General features: G+C 44.4%; 1 protein-coding gene across 1 annotated transcript in view; it reads left to right on the top strand.

Annotated features, from left to right (window-relative positions):
- ROR1 (receptor tyrosine kinase like orphan receptor 1) overlaps nucleotides 1-19,529 on the top strand; it is an 871,402-nt gene that overhangs the window by 824,886 nt on the left and 26,987 nt on the right. The window contains exon 8 of the mRNA XM_069641996.1: nucleotides 5,528-5,739. Coding sequence (XP_069498097.1) covers nucleotides 5,528-5,739 — 212 coding nt within the window. The remainder of the gene's footprint in view (nucleotides 1-5,527; nucleotides 5,740-19,529) is intronic.

Raw genomic sequence — 19,529 nt, 5'->3', positions numbered from 1 at the left:
CATGTTTTGGCTTCCCTTGAGCAACCACCAATATCAATCAACCTACACAGCAGCCTTTTATGGTCAAGGAGGTTGAAAGCTGCTGATAGGTCTAAAGGAATTAGCAGTTCTGAGCCACTCCTTTCCAAGGCAGAAAGCATATGGATTTGAAGGTCTAACAAGGGACTTTTGCTCCCATGAGCACACTGAAAACCAGACTGTTTCTTATGGAGAAGGCCCTAAGCTTCCACATGCAATTACATTTGCATAGTGGCCACTTTGTCGTTTATCTTAAGAAGAAAGGGGGTATTAGTAATAGGCCTAAAGTTAGAGGGGTCCTTCGGACCCAGCCCTTGTTTCTTCAGGAGAGGGGTGACCACCACATCTTTAAAAGTAGCGGGAACCAAAGGAAGTATTAATAAATCTTCGAAGAAATGGTGCAAATAGATCATGGTGCTCAAGAATGAGTTTAGAAGGTAACAAATCTCTACAACTAGAGGGGTGCATATCACGCAATAGTTCAACATCCTCTTTATCCGTAACCGAAGAGAAGTAAAACTGGGGAGAGAGGTCTTTTGTTTTTTTTGTTCTTTTCTCCAATAGTGTCTGAGATATCCGGGGGGTTTAATTGGTCCAGGTCCTTACGTATTCTGACCCGTGCAGATTTGATTTTGTCTTCAAATGCTTTTCGGACCCTAATGCAATTGTCTTTGTCCGGATTGATGGTCTGATTCAGGGCACTGGGTTTTTCCCAAGTCTTGAACAATTTAAAAGGCTCCTTAGTTTCATTAGTTGCTTTTGTAATTTGTTCATTATAATAATTTAGTTTTGCCTCCAGTATCTTGAGTTTGTATTCTCTCTCCCGAAGTTTCAAAAGCTCTTTGTTCTTCTGTACTTTATCTTTGAGCCAGTTATGTTCAGCCTACCTTTTTCTTTGTTTAAGCAAGGTGAATTCTGGGCTAAACCACTGCTGGTGAATGGGGCATTCCCTGACGCTTCTAAATTTGATCAGGGCGATCCTGTTTAGCAATGATTCAATGTACATGTTATAACTCTTTGCTAAAGAGTTAGGAGAGTCTTGGTCTGTAATGGTAGACATCAAGTTACTCATACATCCAGCTAGGTCAGCAGTCTTTATTGTTCAGTAATTTCTTCCGAGAACTTTACGTGGTACCTCATGTTTATGATAGAGGGGTTCCGAAGTTCTACCAAACTTGTAAAGAAGAAGTGATCCAACCACACACAGGGGGTCGTGGTCACATTTGTCAGTTGAATATTTCCACTGGCAAGTCAATCTAAAATGTAGCCCTTTATATGTGAGGGATCAGAGTTATGTACAAGGATATTCATATTGTTTAAGGAGTGTTCCAAATCCAAGGCTCTCTTATCTCTTGGTTCTCCCTTCCATATATTTAAGTCACCCACGAGAATTTTAGAGCAATTCCTTTTCTGCAAAAGGGATAACAAATAAATTATATTTTCATGAACAAGGGCATTTCACCAGGAGGTCTATACGGCAGACTAAAACTGACACTATTGTTATGATTTGGGGTGGTCTTATTATGTAGGATTTCACAATCTAATTTGACCTTGTATATGCCAAGGTGACTTTTCCAGATGATAGTGACGCCGCCCCCATGTCAAAGTACCCAGTTCTTACCAAAAAAGACATAACCCAGAGGGGTCACCTGCTCTATTATGGGACCATGTGAGTCCAGGAGCCAGGTTTCCGTAAAACACATAATGTCAACATTATTTTCTACAATGTAATCATACACATGAATAGTATGTTTGACAGTCAGGACATAGAGTAACATTAGGGCTGAGGGTAGGGCCCCACGATATTACAAAGGAAGATGACACCTGGTTATGGCATGCAAGGAGCCAGGGCTACCTTCGATTCAGGACTAGTGGACGAGTTATTTTGGGAACACAGCACTACAACCTCTTGATAAGCCAGGCACAATATTTGGTGGTATACAAGGCCTTCAATCCTACCTTTGCGAAAACACCTGTTGTTCTGTACACAGGGCATCCAGGTTTGCGATTAAGTCCATGAGGTGGAGGGAGTGCAGAGAGTATGAGCTAGCAAGAACCTCAAGATCATCAACCCAACTCAAGTGTAGTGTGGTGCCCTCCAAGCCAGTGAAATGTTTATGACAACAAGAAACCTTTTTTACATGACTGTCATCATGTGTGACAGAGAATCAAAAGAGGCAGAAGCAGTTAGAGAAAGTCGACTGGAGGTGCAGCCCTGAGAACGTCAGACTTCTGTAAGCTGCTACAGAACTATTGTCAAGTCAGAGAGTGGAGTTTGCAGAGAAGAGCCCAAACCATGTAATGCTGGCTGAAGTATGTCATAGGAGAGATAGTGAATAGTGATGAGGAAAGTGAGTGAGAGAGGGAGAGAGAGAGAGAGAGAGAGAGATGCCAATCCTGAGAGACACAGAGCCGCTCAAAAAATTCCTGGTGAAGAGGTGAGTGAGAGAGAGAGAGGTACTGATGTGCCAGGCCACAGCAGTAACCATATGCTGCTGAGGGAGGTGTCAATTCTGGCGTAGAAGCAGAGAGGATGAGGAGCCAACTGTTGAGGGAACAAAAAGCAGATACGGAGAAGAAACCCAGACACAGTTAAAACAAATCTTTGAAGGAAGAGACAATGCACTTTGGGAATTCAAATCTGCCTTCCCAGACCCTCCTAAAAAGAGATGGCTTGTACACCTAATGCACTTTGGGATTTAAATCTAAATTCACCAAGCATTCCTGTAAGCGCCTTCTGGAGTCCAGAGTTCCAGCAGCCAAGGGCTGCCCTTAACCATGGCCAACCCTGATCCAAACTATATCTATTTGTACATCCCCAGGGCCTGGCAGCAGATTGATACATAAATACAATCTCTATCTGAATTGATATAGTGGCCTATGTAAATATGCAATTATACTAGCCAAACCCTTTCGATGTAATTTTATTGCAGCGTGGTTTCTAGTGCTAGAGTTGTGCATTACTGTCTCTGGCTGAGTTAAACCCAAAAGTGAGCACTAGGGCAGCATCCTAGAAATCACAATTGTTCTCTCTGGGATGGCTTGTCACAGTCCCAAGAGAACAGGATTTACCCCAAGAGAGTAAGGTGGGGACCTATGCTTCAAAGGAAAGCCCAGGCCGGACGATAGCAAGATCACACCAGGGTGATAACTACTGTAGTAACTTTGATGTAAGGCTGACAGGTGAGAGGGATGAGTTAGAATAGCCCAGAAAAGAAGTTACAGCCAGGAGAAGGGTCCCACCATTTTGAAATCTCTTGGGCCACTGAATCGTCATCTGACCCCTCCCCACCTGCTGCAGATAAATCAGATGGGGACTGACATCACCAGAAAAATGCTTGTTACAGCAGAGATGGCTGGAACCATATGTCTTGCAATGGACCAATGCTCTGTGACCAAATTAGTATTTAAGGGGATGAGACCCCTCCCCACTCTTAATTTGAATCTTCTTTGGATCACAAGAAGAATACGTTTTCACCTGGAACTTTATTGGGGTACAGTATATCAAAAGACCTCTACCATAGGCGAGAAGACAACATAGTCTTTGGAGGGAGCAAGAGCTACCCTTCACCCCCTGGCAGCCCCTGGAAGTGCATTGTGGCACCTTGCCTGGCTGGGAAGGCCAGAACACGACTCACCTTATCTCTGCAGACCCTGGGCAGGGTCCCCCAGCAACCAAGAAGTCAAGGAACAGCTCTGGGCTCTGTTTCCCACCTCAAACTGGTTCTGTGCTGACTCAGCCATGTTTGAGTCATTTTCCAGCTGCTGATGAACCCCCGAAGCTACTTTGACGCTCACTGATTTTTCAAACCACGTTGAGCCGTCAAACCACTGACTCAATCCTCAGCTTCCTGCCCTCCAGTTGTCTTCATGCCAATTGCTGCTGAAGAAGCGCATTGCACCCCTGGCCCTCGTCAAACCGACTCGATTGTTTCAAACCGCTGACTTGCCCATCGCCTGCCTATTCTTCAGCTGATTCGAGACAATCACTGCTGCAGGACTGCAAAGCATTTCTAGATCGCATCGAACCAACTCGACTGTCTCGATGCTGATTCGATCTTTCAGGAGCACCTGACGCAACTGTCTCAACGCTAACTCGACCCACTAGAAAGCTCGAAGCAGCCTGACTCAACACTGTCGAGCCACACAGAAAGAAGTGGTTCGGTCCCCCTGCCTTGAATTTGCAGACCGTAGTGACAATTTAAGACCCCACTCCATTTCTTTTTTACAGCATATCCTTGATCGTGATCATTGCTGCTGAAACTATGTATTCAGAACAAAAGTGCCCCTTTCCTCTCAAAGTCTGCATATTCGGACTCTTCCTTTACAGGGGAGTGTTACTAGTGTTTTTATTAGTTTGTTTGTATTATTATAAGTTTAATCAGTGCCTTATTTTGTATGGAACCATGAATGGACATGCCCTTGATTTTGATATCACAGTACTATTGTTGCTTAAATGCTTTTTTTCAGGCTCGCTTCCCTCTTGAGGGGTGGTGCCTGCCCCTGGCCCTTGCTACCTTAAAGAGATGAAGGAGGTGGACCACTGCATGTTTACCTGTTGCTCCTTTATTATGTGGGTCAGTGCTGGCTAGTAGTGGCGTGGGGCTGAGTAGGCGTAGGGCCAAGAGGATCGACTGGACTACATACTGCATCCCAGTCTGTGCTGTGCATATACTTCCTAATGCAAAATAGTGCATTGCAAAAGGATCCACACAGCACAGCACGACATGGAACGCAGACTGCCTAATGCCGGGGGGGGGCGCAGTATGGGCCCTTACAGTCTCCAAAGTGGCAGAACAGTGCGGCCCTGGGAGCATCGCTTTGCTTCTCACTGCAATTCTGAGGACTAGAGCCTTTATTGGTAATCTGGATCAATGGTGTGTGTACCTGGGTGTTTGATGACAATAACTGATGCATGATGACAATACATATGATGTGAGCGGCAGAGCCTATTGCCTGGCTATATGTGTAATGTCTGTTAATGTCTGACAACTGCTTACACAATGCATAAACAAAAGCCAACGGTATACAGTGTTTATAACGAAAGTAAAATAGTGACAAACATTTTCAGTGAAACATAAATAACGACAAACGTATAATATAAAAGTATATAGGGGGTGGGGTAAGGGATTAAAAAAGGAGGGGTGTACAGGGGAATTAGTAAAGCAGGGGAAATGGGTGGGGGCGGGGGCGACCCACCAAATAAAAAAGAGAAACTAATTCGACATTTTGTTTGTTATTTTAGAGTCACTGAAATGTTTGTCACTATTTTTATTGTCGTTGCAAAGACATGAAACAAAGCCAACGCTATTGCCTTGGTCAATGCTTGTTTACATCTGATGCTTTAATGGCCTTATTATTCAGACTGAATATTACTACAAAACCACACGTGTAAATTCCCTCTGGTAGCGAAGTGAGGCAACAGAAACTACAGAGGCCTTGGGGAGAATGTAATGACTTTCTTGTGTCATTATAATGAGGAAGGATTCCCTTTTTTATCGTTAAATAGATTCCAAGGACACCAATGAGAAGAGTAAAATGGAAATTCTATACATACTGGTGCCAAGTGTGGCCATCCCTCTAGCAAGCGCCCTCCTGTTCTTCTTCATCTGCATCTGCCGCAACAACCAAAACGCCGCCTCTCCTCCGGTGCCAAGGCCGCCGAAACACGTCCGCGGGCAGAACGTGGAGATGGCAATGCTCAACGCATACAAACAAAAGGTATTTCACTGCATTATATAAGGGTTTGAAAACGCATACCGCCTTATTTTCTTACAAATGTAAATCAAGCGCCGTTTGGTCCCCTGCGTGCCATTTTAAACGTAAACTATGTGGAGGGCGGCAAGTGAAGAGTAACAGCGAGGCGGACTCGCTTTTACTCATCCATTATCCATTCCCTCTCGCAAACAAGTGAACGCCTCCTGAAAATGATGCTTCTCAGATGGCCTTTACTAATGGATTCCTATGGAATCCACCTGGTTTTGAGCAAAACAGAGGAGGATTTCATAGGAATCTATTTGTTTTACGACTGCATAAGATGTTAGGGCAAGGCCTGGGGAGTGGTCACCCCCATTGGGCAACTTTCAGATGCGGGTGTGCTCTCCCGTCTACTCACAAAGTGCTGACATTGTATTAACTGGTGTGCCCTTATCTGTACGGACAATGTGCGCCGGAGGGAGCTGATGCGTTGCACGGATGAGTGAGGCCCTGCTGTTGCTGGTCCCTACTCTGCGTGGGCTAGTGAGATGGCTGCAGGTGTACATATTGGAGTGGAACACGAGCAGGGTCAATGCAAAATCTCAAATATGATAGTTTCATATCATACGATTCTTCAATTTACGAATGTTCCTCATTTTTAAAATGCCATTTTGTAAACATGTCTACATGTCACGTCCTCATCAGAAATGCTTTGTGTGATCGTTTCCCTTTAATGGCATTCGTATCTGAAATTTGAGCCCCTGGTACATCAGGAAACAGCTTGAAGGGACTTGCGAATTTTCCAATTGAAAAACGCTTTGCAAATCAGGGCCATTATCTCTTTGGTGTTGCTCGACATCCTAAAGCGAAACACGCATTAGAGGATGCGATGAGAACCGTTCCTAGGAGTGCGGGGATGTCAAGTCCAGAGGTGTGTTCAGTTTAAAGTCCAGGAATTGCTTTAATTGCGAAGTCCAGAGCTTCCTTGTCACAGGATCCTTGGCCTCGGGTGTGTCCATGGATCCAGGTTGCCTGATCAGAGGCTATTTCACTTGTTCTGCAAAGGCCAGCTTTATATTCACTACATAACATACGAGTCGTTATCAGGGTCACATGTTGTGTACCTTAAGCAGCGCGCCTGAGACCAGTAAAGTACCAGTAAAGTTTGACATGTTCATAAAAGATTTAGAAGAGGCGCTACATCCTTTTTGCTTTTTTTACTATATTTGTCAGTGGTATAAAATGGAATAATGCAAGTAACACTATGAAAGATAGGAAATCGCTGCCGAAAGATCGAAACACACAACACAGGGGATGATTGTAAAGATTTACTGCAGATTTCTACCTTCAACACATTGTGGCCATTACGAGATTGCCGGTAAACCACTGGTAGTACCGTCGGCTTACCGGCAATCTCGGCTTACCGTTTCAGCCACATCATATCACGGTATTACCGGGATATTGCAGGTGGTGGAGTAACGGTAGGACTCCATGGGATGGGAACCACTGAATCACTGGCATCGCTGTTGACAGTGCCGGTGATTCAGTGAATTAGACCTGCCGGTAGTTCTGGCCCCTACCGCCAGATTCGGAGTATGCCAGCACGTTGTTACCGGCACCTTATTTCCGGACCGGCATACTCGTATTGACCCCGTTGTCACCATTTTTAAGATGCCAAACTTTTTATTTCAGTTGCTGCTAGAGATGAACGTAAACAATGTTAACGCTGCATATTTACTTGTTCTCTTTATGCTATTGTACAGACACCCTTCACGGGAATGCTTCCACCATTTGTAAATGGGTTATTGCAAGTCATTTCCGTTCGAAATTGACATCCCTGTTCTTCAAACAAATGCAAATACAATTTCATTGACAATTCAGAACTTAATACCCATTCTTATAAGTGAACTTAGCTTTTGCTAGACCTCATATTTCAGAAAGCATCTGTTACTGCAATCCAGTAACACAGGCATGATTCATTTGTGCCCTTGTATAAAATGTGGTTTTATTTACTGCAGTCGTGCATGGAAACTAATGCAATATACTTGCAATTAGGATCATAATTATATGCACTCTGCCAAGTTAACAGTGTGGCATACTGTAGATAATGATTATTTTAATTCTGACCGCTCAGTGATATTTATTTTGTGCTCAACACCTGGGTCTAGCTTCAACACCTGGATCTAGCTTCTCGTAACCCACCACCATGGAGTGTTTGCACTTGTATGGCACAAATACACTCCTGACTCTAAATCTACTCACAGCTGCCACCGTTCTTGAGCTATGTATTTCTCGGTGACCATTCTCACAGTGTTCTTGCTTGAATGCAGTGACGGTAAAGTAAGGAAAGCTCTATGATTGAAGAGCAATCCCTCTTTAAAGGAAGTGATTAGTGTTGCGTAGGAAGTTGAGCACATGCACAAGTGTGTAAAAGAACTAGAGAGAAGAGCTGAACCAGAAGCGAAGAAATCTGAGAGCGCACAGGCTATTGGAGTGTTGGCTCTGCAAGGGAAGACGTTACCCTTAAAAATAATATGGATGGGAAAAAGACAAGATTTATGCAGTATTTTTCGTACAAATATCCATATTCCCATCAACTCTTTGTCGAGGAATCATCTCCCACAACTGCGAGGGATACTGTCACATCCTTCAGTATGTCTCCTCTACATGAATCCTTTGTTTTTCTCTTCATTTTTGCTTTCAGTTGTTTTCATACTTCTGTCCATTTTCCAGCCATTTCTTTCCATCAGCGATTCCTATCAGAGTTATGTTGTGTTTTCCCATTGTTCAACAGCACTCAAACCCTAAAGGCATTAGAGAGTTCACATTACTGGAAGAGCATCAAAAGACCAGTTACCAAGTTAGTGACCAAGATAAGTTTCCTGTCTAGATGGCACCTTCTCAGAATCCTTTCTCTGCCTTTATGAATGAAGAGCACTAATAGACCAGTTACCAAGGATATATTTGCTCCATAATACTATTAGACACACTATTTATTGCCTCTAGCATCCCCATGCATCTTGTTCAATTGATAACAGTGGATTTCAGAAGAGGAGTCCTTAGTTAAAGAGGAAGGTACTCAGTATGTTGTACCTGTGAGCATTGCTGCTGTTGACGTAAAAGGAAAATATATGTGATTTTCTTCAACGGGAGCCAGAAGGAACCTCAGTAAGGCTCGTTTTGATTTCTGTCTAGGCTATAGTAAACAAGGGTGGGAAAACTAAAAGCTGTATTATGTGCCCTATGATTTCACTTCCTATGTCAGGGTTACAATCAGGGCTCTGATCTGCTTTAACTCCATACTTGGAATCATACGATTTTCTAGGGAGTAAGAAAGTAATTGGCTTTGCCAGTAAGGATATTTCATGCTTATTAAAATATGTTCTTTCCCCTTAAAATTCCTCTTGAGATCGTGCCGGAATATAATTCGAGTTCCTACCAATGCCACTGCTCTGCTGGTCACTGATTCGAAAAGATATCAGTGAAACTTTGTGGGTAGAAGCAGGGGGTAGATTCCCATATGTTCATAGTTTTCCATTTTTGTTGGGCACATTGCCCTGTTTTTGGGGAGTAAAATGGAGGGTATGTACGCCTCTTCGCTGTAAACTGGTTTTGAGTGAATGTTGTCACAAGCCACAGAACAACATAATGTGAATAATAAGCAGCGGCCCAGGAATTCAGATCATCATATTCTGTGGTGCAGTTATTCTGATACAATTATCATCCTCACACAAATTATGTGAGGCATTTTCTCCTGGCCCTTGAATGACTTCCTTAAAGTGGCACATGAGCTCCCACTGGCATGTTTACTGACAGATTCCTTTCAGTTGCAATTATTCCATTTGCAAAAATTGCATAATGTCTGAATTTTTCGACAGCCACATGAGTGATTAGCAATACCTTTTTTTGTAATAAGCATAAGGTTTTTTAACATTGGCATTAAACACTGTCTGTATTCTCTCTGAGCAATGTTGACAAATGAATAGCCACAACTGCATTTTATTCTGAGCATGCAGAGCTTTCCTTCTGCATGCACGTTTTCCGCTCCGTGCCGGAGTGCTTTTGGTAAGTACTATGGCATATCTTAAAGTCCCAGACTGGTTGATGAGCTCTCCCTATAACCTCATATGAAATGTGTATTTTTGTAGCCTATATGTTTGGAAAAATAGTTGTAAGAGGATCCTTTCACATTGATTTGTAAAGAATTGCAGTGGTTGGGAAGGGGAAATTGTCTTCCAAACTCTTTGCCGGTGGTATCTCACTAACTACGGATGCTCACAAAGTGGCTTACCTCGATATTCAGTTGCGCACATGGAAAATAATGTACGCACAAAGGCTAATCATTTCCACATAAAGGGAAAAATAATGGAAGGCAACATTGCTCAGCTCTATATACAACACCAGAATTATCATTACGTGGAGCCCTGCAATGTGGCGGCCAGAACTCTCCTCCAATGCCATCAGCCCGTGCATCAATGTGTACCGAGCATTCCCAAGAGCCTACGATGCGGCAGCCAGAGCTCTCCACCGATGCCATCAGTCCATGTATCAATGTGTACCGAGCATTCCCGAGAACCTACGATGCGGCGGCCAGAGCTCTCCGCCAATGCCATCAGCCCGTGCATCAATGTGTACCGAGCATTCCCGAGAGCCTACGATGCGGCAGCCAGAGCTCTCCACCGATGCCATCAGTCCGTGTATCAATGTGTACCGAGCATTCCCGAGAACCTACGATGCGGCGGCCAGAGCTCTCCGCCAATGCCATCAGCCCGTGCATCAATGTGTACCGAGCATTCCCGAGAACCTACGATGCGACGGCCAGAGCTCTCCGCCAATGCCATCAGCCCGTGCATCAATGTGTACTGAGCATTCCCGAGAGCCTACGATGCTGCAGCCAGAGCTCTCCTCCTGTGCCATCAGCCCGTGCATCATTGTGTAGCGAGCATTCCCCAGAGCCTACAGTAGCGTTGGCGTCTTGTCTGGCAATTACTGAGGCATCTGGCTTGTAGCTTCTAATCTCTATTTATATCCTCAGTCCTGTTCCTGTGTCCAACGCAACAATTACAACTTGTTAGCATTGCAAGGGCAATTACTTACACTACACTGACAGGGAGGATGCAGACCATCTGTCTGGAGCACTACACACTATTAATAGGACATCTTTCAATGGGGCCTCTGCTAATGGGTTTCTGAACAGGCCAAGAGTTTACAATATTTTATTTGTGAGGAAGCTTGGCTGCTCAGTTGTAACATTGTTGAACGTTCACATTTATAAACGATGCAATGACTGTGGCTTGTTCTGTTGACATGGCTTGTCAGTCTGTAAACTGATGCAGAGGCCCCTGCAGAACTGAAACACAACAATACTGGCAACTCGAGTGCATGCTGGGGAGGAAACAGGGAGCCGCCTCCCAGAAGGCAAATAGACCCTCGGCAACAGATCTGCCAGATGCTCAGCTGTGCTGGAGCCATGTCTGGAGCTGCTTCTGCTGCTGCTAGATTGACACTGATGGGGCCAATATCAATTCGGCGGTAATGGTGAAACAGGCGCTATTTCAAATACCACTTTTTTTTAACGTCCATCAATTTATGAGCCCTCATGCAATATTACGGGACTACCCTGTGCAGTAAATACTGAATGATTATAAACCTGCATTGTGACAACGTTGAAAGCCCACAGCAAAGTGCAATGTTTATGTCCTTTACGTGACAGAATGTACCTATAAGGGAGAACAAATCTGGCCACGTCCTCACACGCTTGGCAGCATAGTGCATTCTTCCCCCTGAACAGTAGTGGTGTGACCCACAATTGAACCACATGTCCTTCTATGACCCCCCCCCCCCAAGTAGCGATAGAAATAATGTTCTCAAAACACGACATGGAGTACCACATGCGGAAATGAAAAAAGTCTGCTTGTTTGCCACGAGTTTACCACCGCAGAGACGGTGAACTGATAATCCTCAGACTTCTTCGTGCAGAGACGGTCAATACAATTACAGTAATCAGGGGCGGAATGTTGCCTAACTCACAAGGAGGACCCGAAAGTGTAATTCAGACAGAATCCATGCCAGCAAGACTAGTCAGCGCCTGTAGAGCAATACTTCAAGATTTGGTTAGGCGGTAACCATGCTTGTGTGCGCGCCTTCCGTGATGCGAGGATGAAACCTAGCTATGCGCCTTTATTTCCACAAAGTGTGCATGACACCATGACACCACGAATGCCATTTTCAGATAATCTTGCATAGGTTTTCTGTCATTACCAGGCTGACGTTCCGCACACTGAACAGAATCACAGTAGAAAAGTAGTCATAATATTAATTTGTTATTTGTATAGCACTTTCACCAAAGTGCTATACATTGAATAATTTCATATGCAATTATTACGCAAGTGAAGCTGTTATTCATTCATTGACCTCAGAAGGATAAAAGGGCGAGGTGGCCTTGCTGGGATTCGAACCTTCAACCTGCAGATCACACACAGATCTCAGCATCAAGTGCTGAACCCACTGAGCTGTTTTACTGGCTGCCTGCTGAGTTATCGTACCAGCTAGGTGGATGGATTGAGTGCTATTGGGCTGCACATATATAGCCAGACTGATGATGTTCAGTCTATGGGAGTATGTCGATATATGTACGTTGCGTTGCCAGCAAGATGAATGCGATTATAGGTGGTCAAACTGATCAATGCGATTATAGGTGGTCAAACTGATCGGGGCCCTGAGGAGGCGTGGCCTGCTCTTAAATAACTTCACAGACCCCGATTGAACAGAGACTACCTACACTCAAATCCCCCCCCTTCATTCATCAAGCTTCATAACAACTATTGCTATTACTAATACTAATATTAATTAAAATACTATCTGAGGAGTGTGGATCTTCTATTTAATGTACTTACAAACTAAATCGGTATGCTTTGTTCAAGGATGCATGTTGGGATAGTGCTGTATTATTTTTTTATTTTCTTTTTTAAATTGGGAGATAGCTCTAGAGCAGTGGAGAGCTCTAATGAGCTTCGGTAGCCAGTGTTGGGGCTGGCATCTTTTAACAGTAGCGCAGTACTGTGAGTCCTGATCTGTGCGTCCGTCTATGTGTCCATTGGGATTAGTCCTTGTTCAGGTGTTGTTGAGAAAGCCATGATTTGAGAGCTTTTCAAAATTGGAGCATTGTGGGGGCATTCAGAGCCGATACTGGCATCGTTTTCCAGAGGGAGGGTGCGTGACAAGAGAAGGATTGTATATGGGTCATCTCTTTGCGGACGAGTTGTCATTCGAGCTGGGTTGGTCAATTTTCTGCGCAAGTGTGTGTGCCACCAGTTATGTGGAGCTTAGCTGCCAGATGGACTGGTGTGCTACTAGTGACTGCTTAGTCGATGGATCTTGCAGTCTTAAACAGTATTCTGGACTGGAAAGGAATCCAATGTAGTTTGCGTGGAACGGGGTGATTCGGTCGCATTTCCACACACCCATGATAAGATGTGCTGCAGCTTGGTGGACTGCTTTTAAGGGAGCCAGGTGAGTGGCCGGGAGCCCCTTATGGGTGGGCATTTCTGTATGAGATCACAAAGGCTTGCGTAGTGGTCCAGACGTCCTGCTGGACCTGCTGCAGGATGATGGGTTTGATTTTGCAAAGGGTGGGCATTTGGAGCCAGGCAGTTTGGGCCTTCTTTTCCATGTGTTTCTAGAAGGGCAGGACAAGTCGCTGTTTTGCAGGATGACCGATGGGGACACATTTGGTCTTGGATGGGTTATGTTTGCGGTAGGTAGTTGGCATCCAGGAATAGATGATGTCTAGGTAATCACATAGATGACTGATGTCCTGTGGGATTTTTCTCTCATGTACAACTGAGAATCATCTGCATATTGGTTGATGGCTATATTGGGATATTTGAGAAGGCTACACAGAGGTTCCAAGTAAAGGTTAAAAGGGGTTGTTAGAGGATGCAATCTTAGATGGCTCTGCAGGAGACAGTTAGAATGGAACATATTCATCTGGATGGCCTGGTGTAGGAGGTGAACCAATTGAGGACAGTGCAAGAGAATCTTGGCAAGAAGGGAGAGGAGGATGCAGTGGTTGACTATATTAAATGCAGCCAAGAGGTCACGGAGTTTGAGGAGGCATGAGTCACCCTTATACATGATTTGGAGGGCAAAATCCAATGTGATTAATCAACTTCCAGGGCACCAGTGATCCAGGGATGAATATTGGCTTCTAAACCATCAATCAGCCCCACACCTCTAGTACACCAGAAGGGATCTGAACAGATTGGAAACACAAATTATAAATCGCCTTGTCCAATTTTGGTAACATGGACAGAACGGCATGCTTATCTCCGAAAGGTCGCGGATCGTTGGTTAGTTGCAACACAGCGAAAAAACAATTATTACCCCGAGGGAGGACTAAGGGTTTAGGATTTCACAAGACAAAATTATTAAAGATGTTGGTGCTAGCACAAGGAATCAAAGCAGGGTAGCAAGAATGATTGTGACAATATTACAATTATCAGGATAAGGATAGGACGACTTAGAGATTGGGATGGAACAAAGCAAGGCAAGGTTTACTATGTTTCTATGGTTCCTATTGATACTCACAGTCCACTTTTAGTTTGGTTTTTGGACAGTCAGCGGTTCTGGTCGCCACACGGGTCGGGTCTAACACAGGGCAGCCGGACAAACTCAACAGGACAGGGTCAGCTGGGCAGGGACTGGATACCAAAGGATAGTTCTTCTGGACTAGCAATTCTGGTTACTGGATACGATAGGGCATCAGGAGAGCAGGTTGGCAGCAGCATGCAGTGAGAGGCAGCTAGCCAGTTTAATTCAGGATTCTTCCCAAAACACCACAGCGATTCACTTGGTTATGGGGATTATTTTAGAATTGAGGCCTAGCTGAAGCCGGATCAGCAATTGCTTGGCCTCGCGGTTGGGATCTGGAGTTTAGATGGATAGATGCAAGATGAAGACAGGAACAGACAGGAACAGGACGCCAGCGTAGGAATCAGGAATCAGTGTGTGTCCAGTGTGTTGTCAGGGGTTCTTATTTATAATGCCAGGTGACATCATCGCAGTATATGACAGAGGAAGGCTTTACTACACACACCCCTAACAATAGGATTGGGCAAGGGTAGTAATCTCTGCCTTGCTCTCTGCTGGTTGGATTTCTAAGGAAATGATATCAGGTTTATGAGGTGAGGTTTACAATGTCCAGAAACTCCCACATTTACTTTACTAAAAATCTGATTTTGCCAAAAACATACAGTTATACACTTGCAATCTCTTGGCAAATTATACCCACAGGTTACATATGATGTGCAGCACAGATAAGTCCAAACCTCCAGTCTGTGCAACCTTGTTTTGCCTTTCTGACACATTTTGGTTATTTTACACCTTAAAGATTTGGCCTAAAATTCCACAATTTTGTACACAAATGTGAATTGTCCCCAGTGATGTATGTACAAACGCTTATATTTGCCACATTAATACTTTCCTTAGAATTGGTCATATTTCGTAACTTCTATTCCCCTTGAGGCAATGAGTTATTCCAAGTTTTAAAATTTGCCTCCCAAAATTAGATTTAACACTGCCAACTTTTAAATTTCTGCTAATTCTTGCTACAGAAATAAGAGACTTTAAAGTTTCTTTGTAACATAGTCTCTGGCACCAAACACCAAAAGGCAGTCCCTTTGTTACTTGATCCTGTTTTTTTTCCTTCCTTCAACTGCAAGCAGCTGTCAATTCCTTCCAGGAAAGGGGTTTCCAGTCTTAATTGAAGATTCTATTGCCCTTTAACACTTGACAGGTGAGTGTCCCAGGACTGCTATTGTCCCAGTCTGGAGCACTGACGAATGTCTGATGAGCATGTGAACTCTCATTGTCCGAACCCATTCAAAGATTTTCATGCTGGCACTTCGCACCTAAGTGTCCTGGATTTAGGGTGTATCTCCCTTCCTAGTAGGAGTTTCATAGCTGCCAACTGGAATTACAGGTTTCTGAGACCTTACAACTCCAGCCTATGGGTTATAAACTGTTTAATTTCTTAATTTGACTTGCATTACACCAACCTATGACTGAAGATATCCTATGTGTGTATTGTCACCACTAACATAACTCCTTTACATTGCTAAGTAAGCAGGCTTTCATTAACAATTGAGTTTTAAAAAGGTATTTTTTTTCTCTTCAGTCAGTGCAGCCCTCCCTTTTCCACATGTATCAAAAACTGCTATCATTTATTTCTTTAATTCGGTTTGCAGCTCCTCAGATTGCCACTGTCTTGGCAGCTGTAGTCATTTTCTATGCAGCAGGACTCTTATCTAAAGTATAGATACAATTCTCCTTGACCTGGCTCGGAGAGTAAAAAGTCTCTTTGAACTGCTGCGCCTGGATACAGTGTATCACGAAATAAATGCGTGTTTCCTGTGCGAGTGAAAAATGAAGTTGCTTTTGATTTCTCTGATAGTTGGTTTAACTGGGCCTGTTTACTCACCATGGTTTCAGAATGACAAATGAAATTGACATCAAAGCAGCATTTTGAAAGGGTGAAAACGGTTTCATTTTGAAGGGGATTTTGGCTTTTGCAGCAATGGCAGGCTTTCCTTTTCCCTTGATCCCATGTATGTTTCAGAACACACCGGCATATTTTTCAGTGTGTCCTCTTGTTCCATTTTGCCCGAAGTGTGTGAGGCAAGATGGTGCAGCCATTTTTCTGTTGTTGCTGCCAAAAGCAGTTTTAAGGTCCTGGTGCACACAGGAGCCAGCGCAGCCAGGTTACTGTTTCTTGCGCAAAGGCAGCTCAGTGATGTAAGGCAATGCCATTGAGTGAGTCAATATATCTCACAACATCGATCACCTGGATGGTGGCTGTCTCAATGCTACACTTGGGGCGGTGTAGTTGTTCGATTTTGGTAAATAGTTGTATAGTAACTACTGTTGGAAATGGGCCGGTAGTTTGCCAGGTCGTCTGGTTCTATGGTAACTTTTTTCAAAAGAGATTGTATGAGACCAGTCTTGAGGGTGCCCTGGAATGACCCATCTGTGTGGGAGGCATTAATGAGTGCGTTGAGCATTGTGCATTGTGCTATCAATTGCTTAATGATGGAGGTTGGGATGATATTGCCAGAGTAATAGAGGGAAGCGATTGTATTTAGGAGGTCTGGGCGAGAGAGGGGCAAGAATTCAGTCCAGAGAAGCATTGAACGTGCGGGAGTGAAAAGGATGCTAATGCTGTGGGCTGTTGATTCGATAATAATAATAATTTAGCATTTATATAGTGCTACGAACCCTAAGGTATCTGAACCCTGCTTATTATCACCCACGGTGTGTGGTGCTCATTTATCAAGCTCGGAAGGATAAAAGGCTGAGTTTGGCCTTGCCGGGATTCGAACTTGTGTCAGCAGGCTCTGTACAGATGTCAAAGCGAGCACTCTACTCACTGTGCTATCTGACTACCGATCTTTCAGAACTATTTTGTTTGTTTTTTCAATAAAAAAGTTTTTAATTCTGTCTCATTTTTCCTGAGTTGCTGGCACATCAGTGTCTGGTGAAGGCTTGGTACAATGCTGTACAATTTTAAGCGAGCCTTGCTCCTGTTAGAGGTTGATGCGATGGTGGTTGAGTAGTAAGCAACATTGACCTTGGTAATCAGAATCTTAAGTGTCCGCCAGTTTCTTAGTGGAATTGTTGATTAGTTCTAGGAGGAATGTATTCCCTGTTGTGATAAGTCTGCAAAGTTTGCTTCTAGCTCATTGCCCGGGAAGGTTTTGAATGAGCAATGCTGAGCTAGGGGGCGTCTAACCTGACCTTTGTGGGCCGTGATCAAGTGGGATGGTGACATGATCAGACCATTCGTGTTGGATGGGATCTGTGCAGCTGATGTGGTGGTTTGGTGTTAAGACTGACCCTAGGGTCTAGGGTGTTAACTTTGTTGTGTGTGGGGTAGAGCACAATTTGCTTAGGGTCCATGGATCCAGTCAATGCGCAAAGCATTCTTCAAGTATGGTTGTCGGCGTGAGACTCAAGGACATTCAAATCCCAGAGAAAGAGATTATTAGTGTGTTCTAATTTGGCAGAGGAGAATAAGTTGAAGATGTCATGAATAAAAGAGTCACTCATCTGAGGTGGTCTGTGGATGAGGTGAAAGGTGATGGATTACTTGTGAGATAAAGGGAACCAGCAGGTGAGAGATTAAAAAAAAAACCTTTGATTCATGAGTGTTGGGTGGGGCAAGTCAAGAGTGTGCCCATGGCCATTCAAAGCCTAGCAAGGGTGGGGATAGGCTGTCGAGGGAGGAGACCCACAGTAATTTCTTTGGCACGTAGTAGTAGTAGAGACTACGCTGTAGGTGAAATGCAGGATTGTGGTACTGGCCGTTGGGCCGAACAGGCACAAACAGAGGTCCTTCTTTTCATCCTTCTTTTGATGAGGACGCCTAAGGAGGACTGGAGAAAAAGGTTGTGGGTGGAGCAGCTGAGTGGCAGGGCCTGGTCACGTGACCAGCAGCCTCATCAATACTGTCTGCCTGCAGCTGGCCTGGAGTCCTTAAGCAGCTCCCTGGAAGGCACGAAAGCTGGTGGTGAGTGGAGCATCTGAGTGGCAGGGCCAGCAGGGTCAGCAGCGTCCTCAATGCTGTTTGCCTGCAGCTGGCCTGGGGCCCTAAAGAAGCTGTTGGAAGGCATAAAACCTGGTGGTGGGCAGAGCGCTGAGCAGCTGGGCCTGGTGCCCTAAGTCTCAGGAGGATAGCTCAGCGGCAACGTGCTCGCCTTGGAAGCAAGATGACACGGAGGAACACAGGTTCGATCCCTGGATCCGCGCTTAGAAACCACTGGGTATTAAGCGTGTTATAAATAACCCATCATATAATCAGCAGCCTCCTCAATGCTGTCTATTTAAAACCAATCGTACTACTCTGCGCATTGTTAACACAAGCAAGTCTTTATACTAACAGTCATTACCATGATTCATTAACATAAATAATTCCAATGTTGTTCTTGGTAGGCCACTGAAAAACTGGGAAGTGTGCTGGGAGTAGATGTGCAGCCTCAATGCCGAGAAGAGTTATTTAGCAAACAGATGGATTAGTGTTGTTACCATTTTCTTAATGTAAGCTTCTTTTTCCCTTGAATGCGTCTCAGAGCAGCCACACTGTGTAATCTTTTTTGCATCCCCCGGCCGACGGGCTGCCATGACCTGAAACCTAATAATAGAAAGTTAAGAGGGCGCTTCGCATTCATTTCTCTCAATGGGTGGCCATTTTGTCTGCGGGGAGCTCTGTTTTAGTTTAGGCGGTAACCAATGCTGTGTGGCCGCATCATTCAGCCACATGTTAGGGCCCAATTCATAATTCTAAGCTACAAAGAGGCAATGGCCAAGACTCACACACAGCTGCTCTTTTCCAGCTCATGTCCTGCTGGCAAAGCACGTGTGACCAGATATTAAAGATTTCCTAAAAAATGTATCATAGTTAAAGTGTCCTGTTAAAGGAAAACAGCATTTGTATTTTCCCAAACTCGCTTTCTTCAGCCTGGTGTGCAGAGGACCGCTTATGTGCGTGGCGAAGAACAGGCTATGGGTGCAAGGAACCCCCACCTATCACCACCATGCATATGTAAATGCCTGGCATGTGCCCGACACACACATATGCAATGTGCCTGTGCGTGTGGTGAGATGATTTCAGCCCCATACCCGTGAGGGTGAAAGATGTGTACCCGCACTTATGGGCCATACAGAGAATGTCACTCCAAAAATATGTTTTTAAATGTGTATTTCAGTGGTAGGGGTTTAAAATAAATCCAAGAAATGCTTATGCTTTGCACACCTGTGTC

This window comes from Ambystoma mexicanum, chromosome 1q (assembly GCF_040938575.1).
Source record: "Ambystoma mexicanum isolate Mex_15411 chromosome 1q, UKY_AmexF1_1, whole genome shotgun sequence".
In the NCBI taxonomy this organism is placed as follows: Eukaryota; Metazoa; Chordata; class Amphibia; order Caudata; family Ambystomatidae; genus Ambystoma; species Ambystoma mexicanum.
Note: the sequence above shows the minus strand (reverse complement) of the source record. Positions and strands in the feature narration are given on the sequence as shown.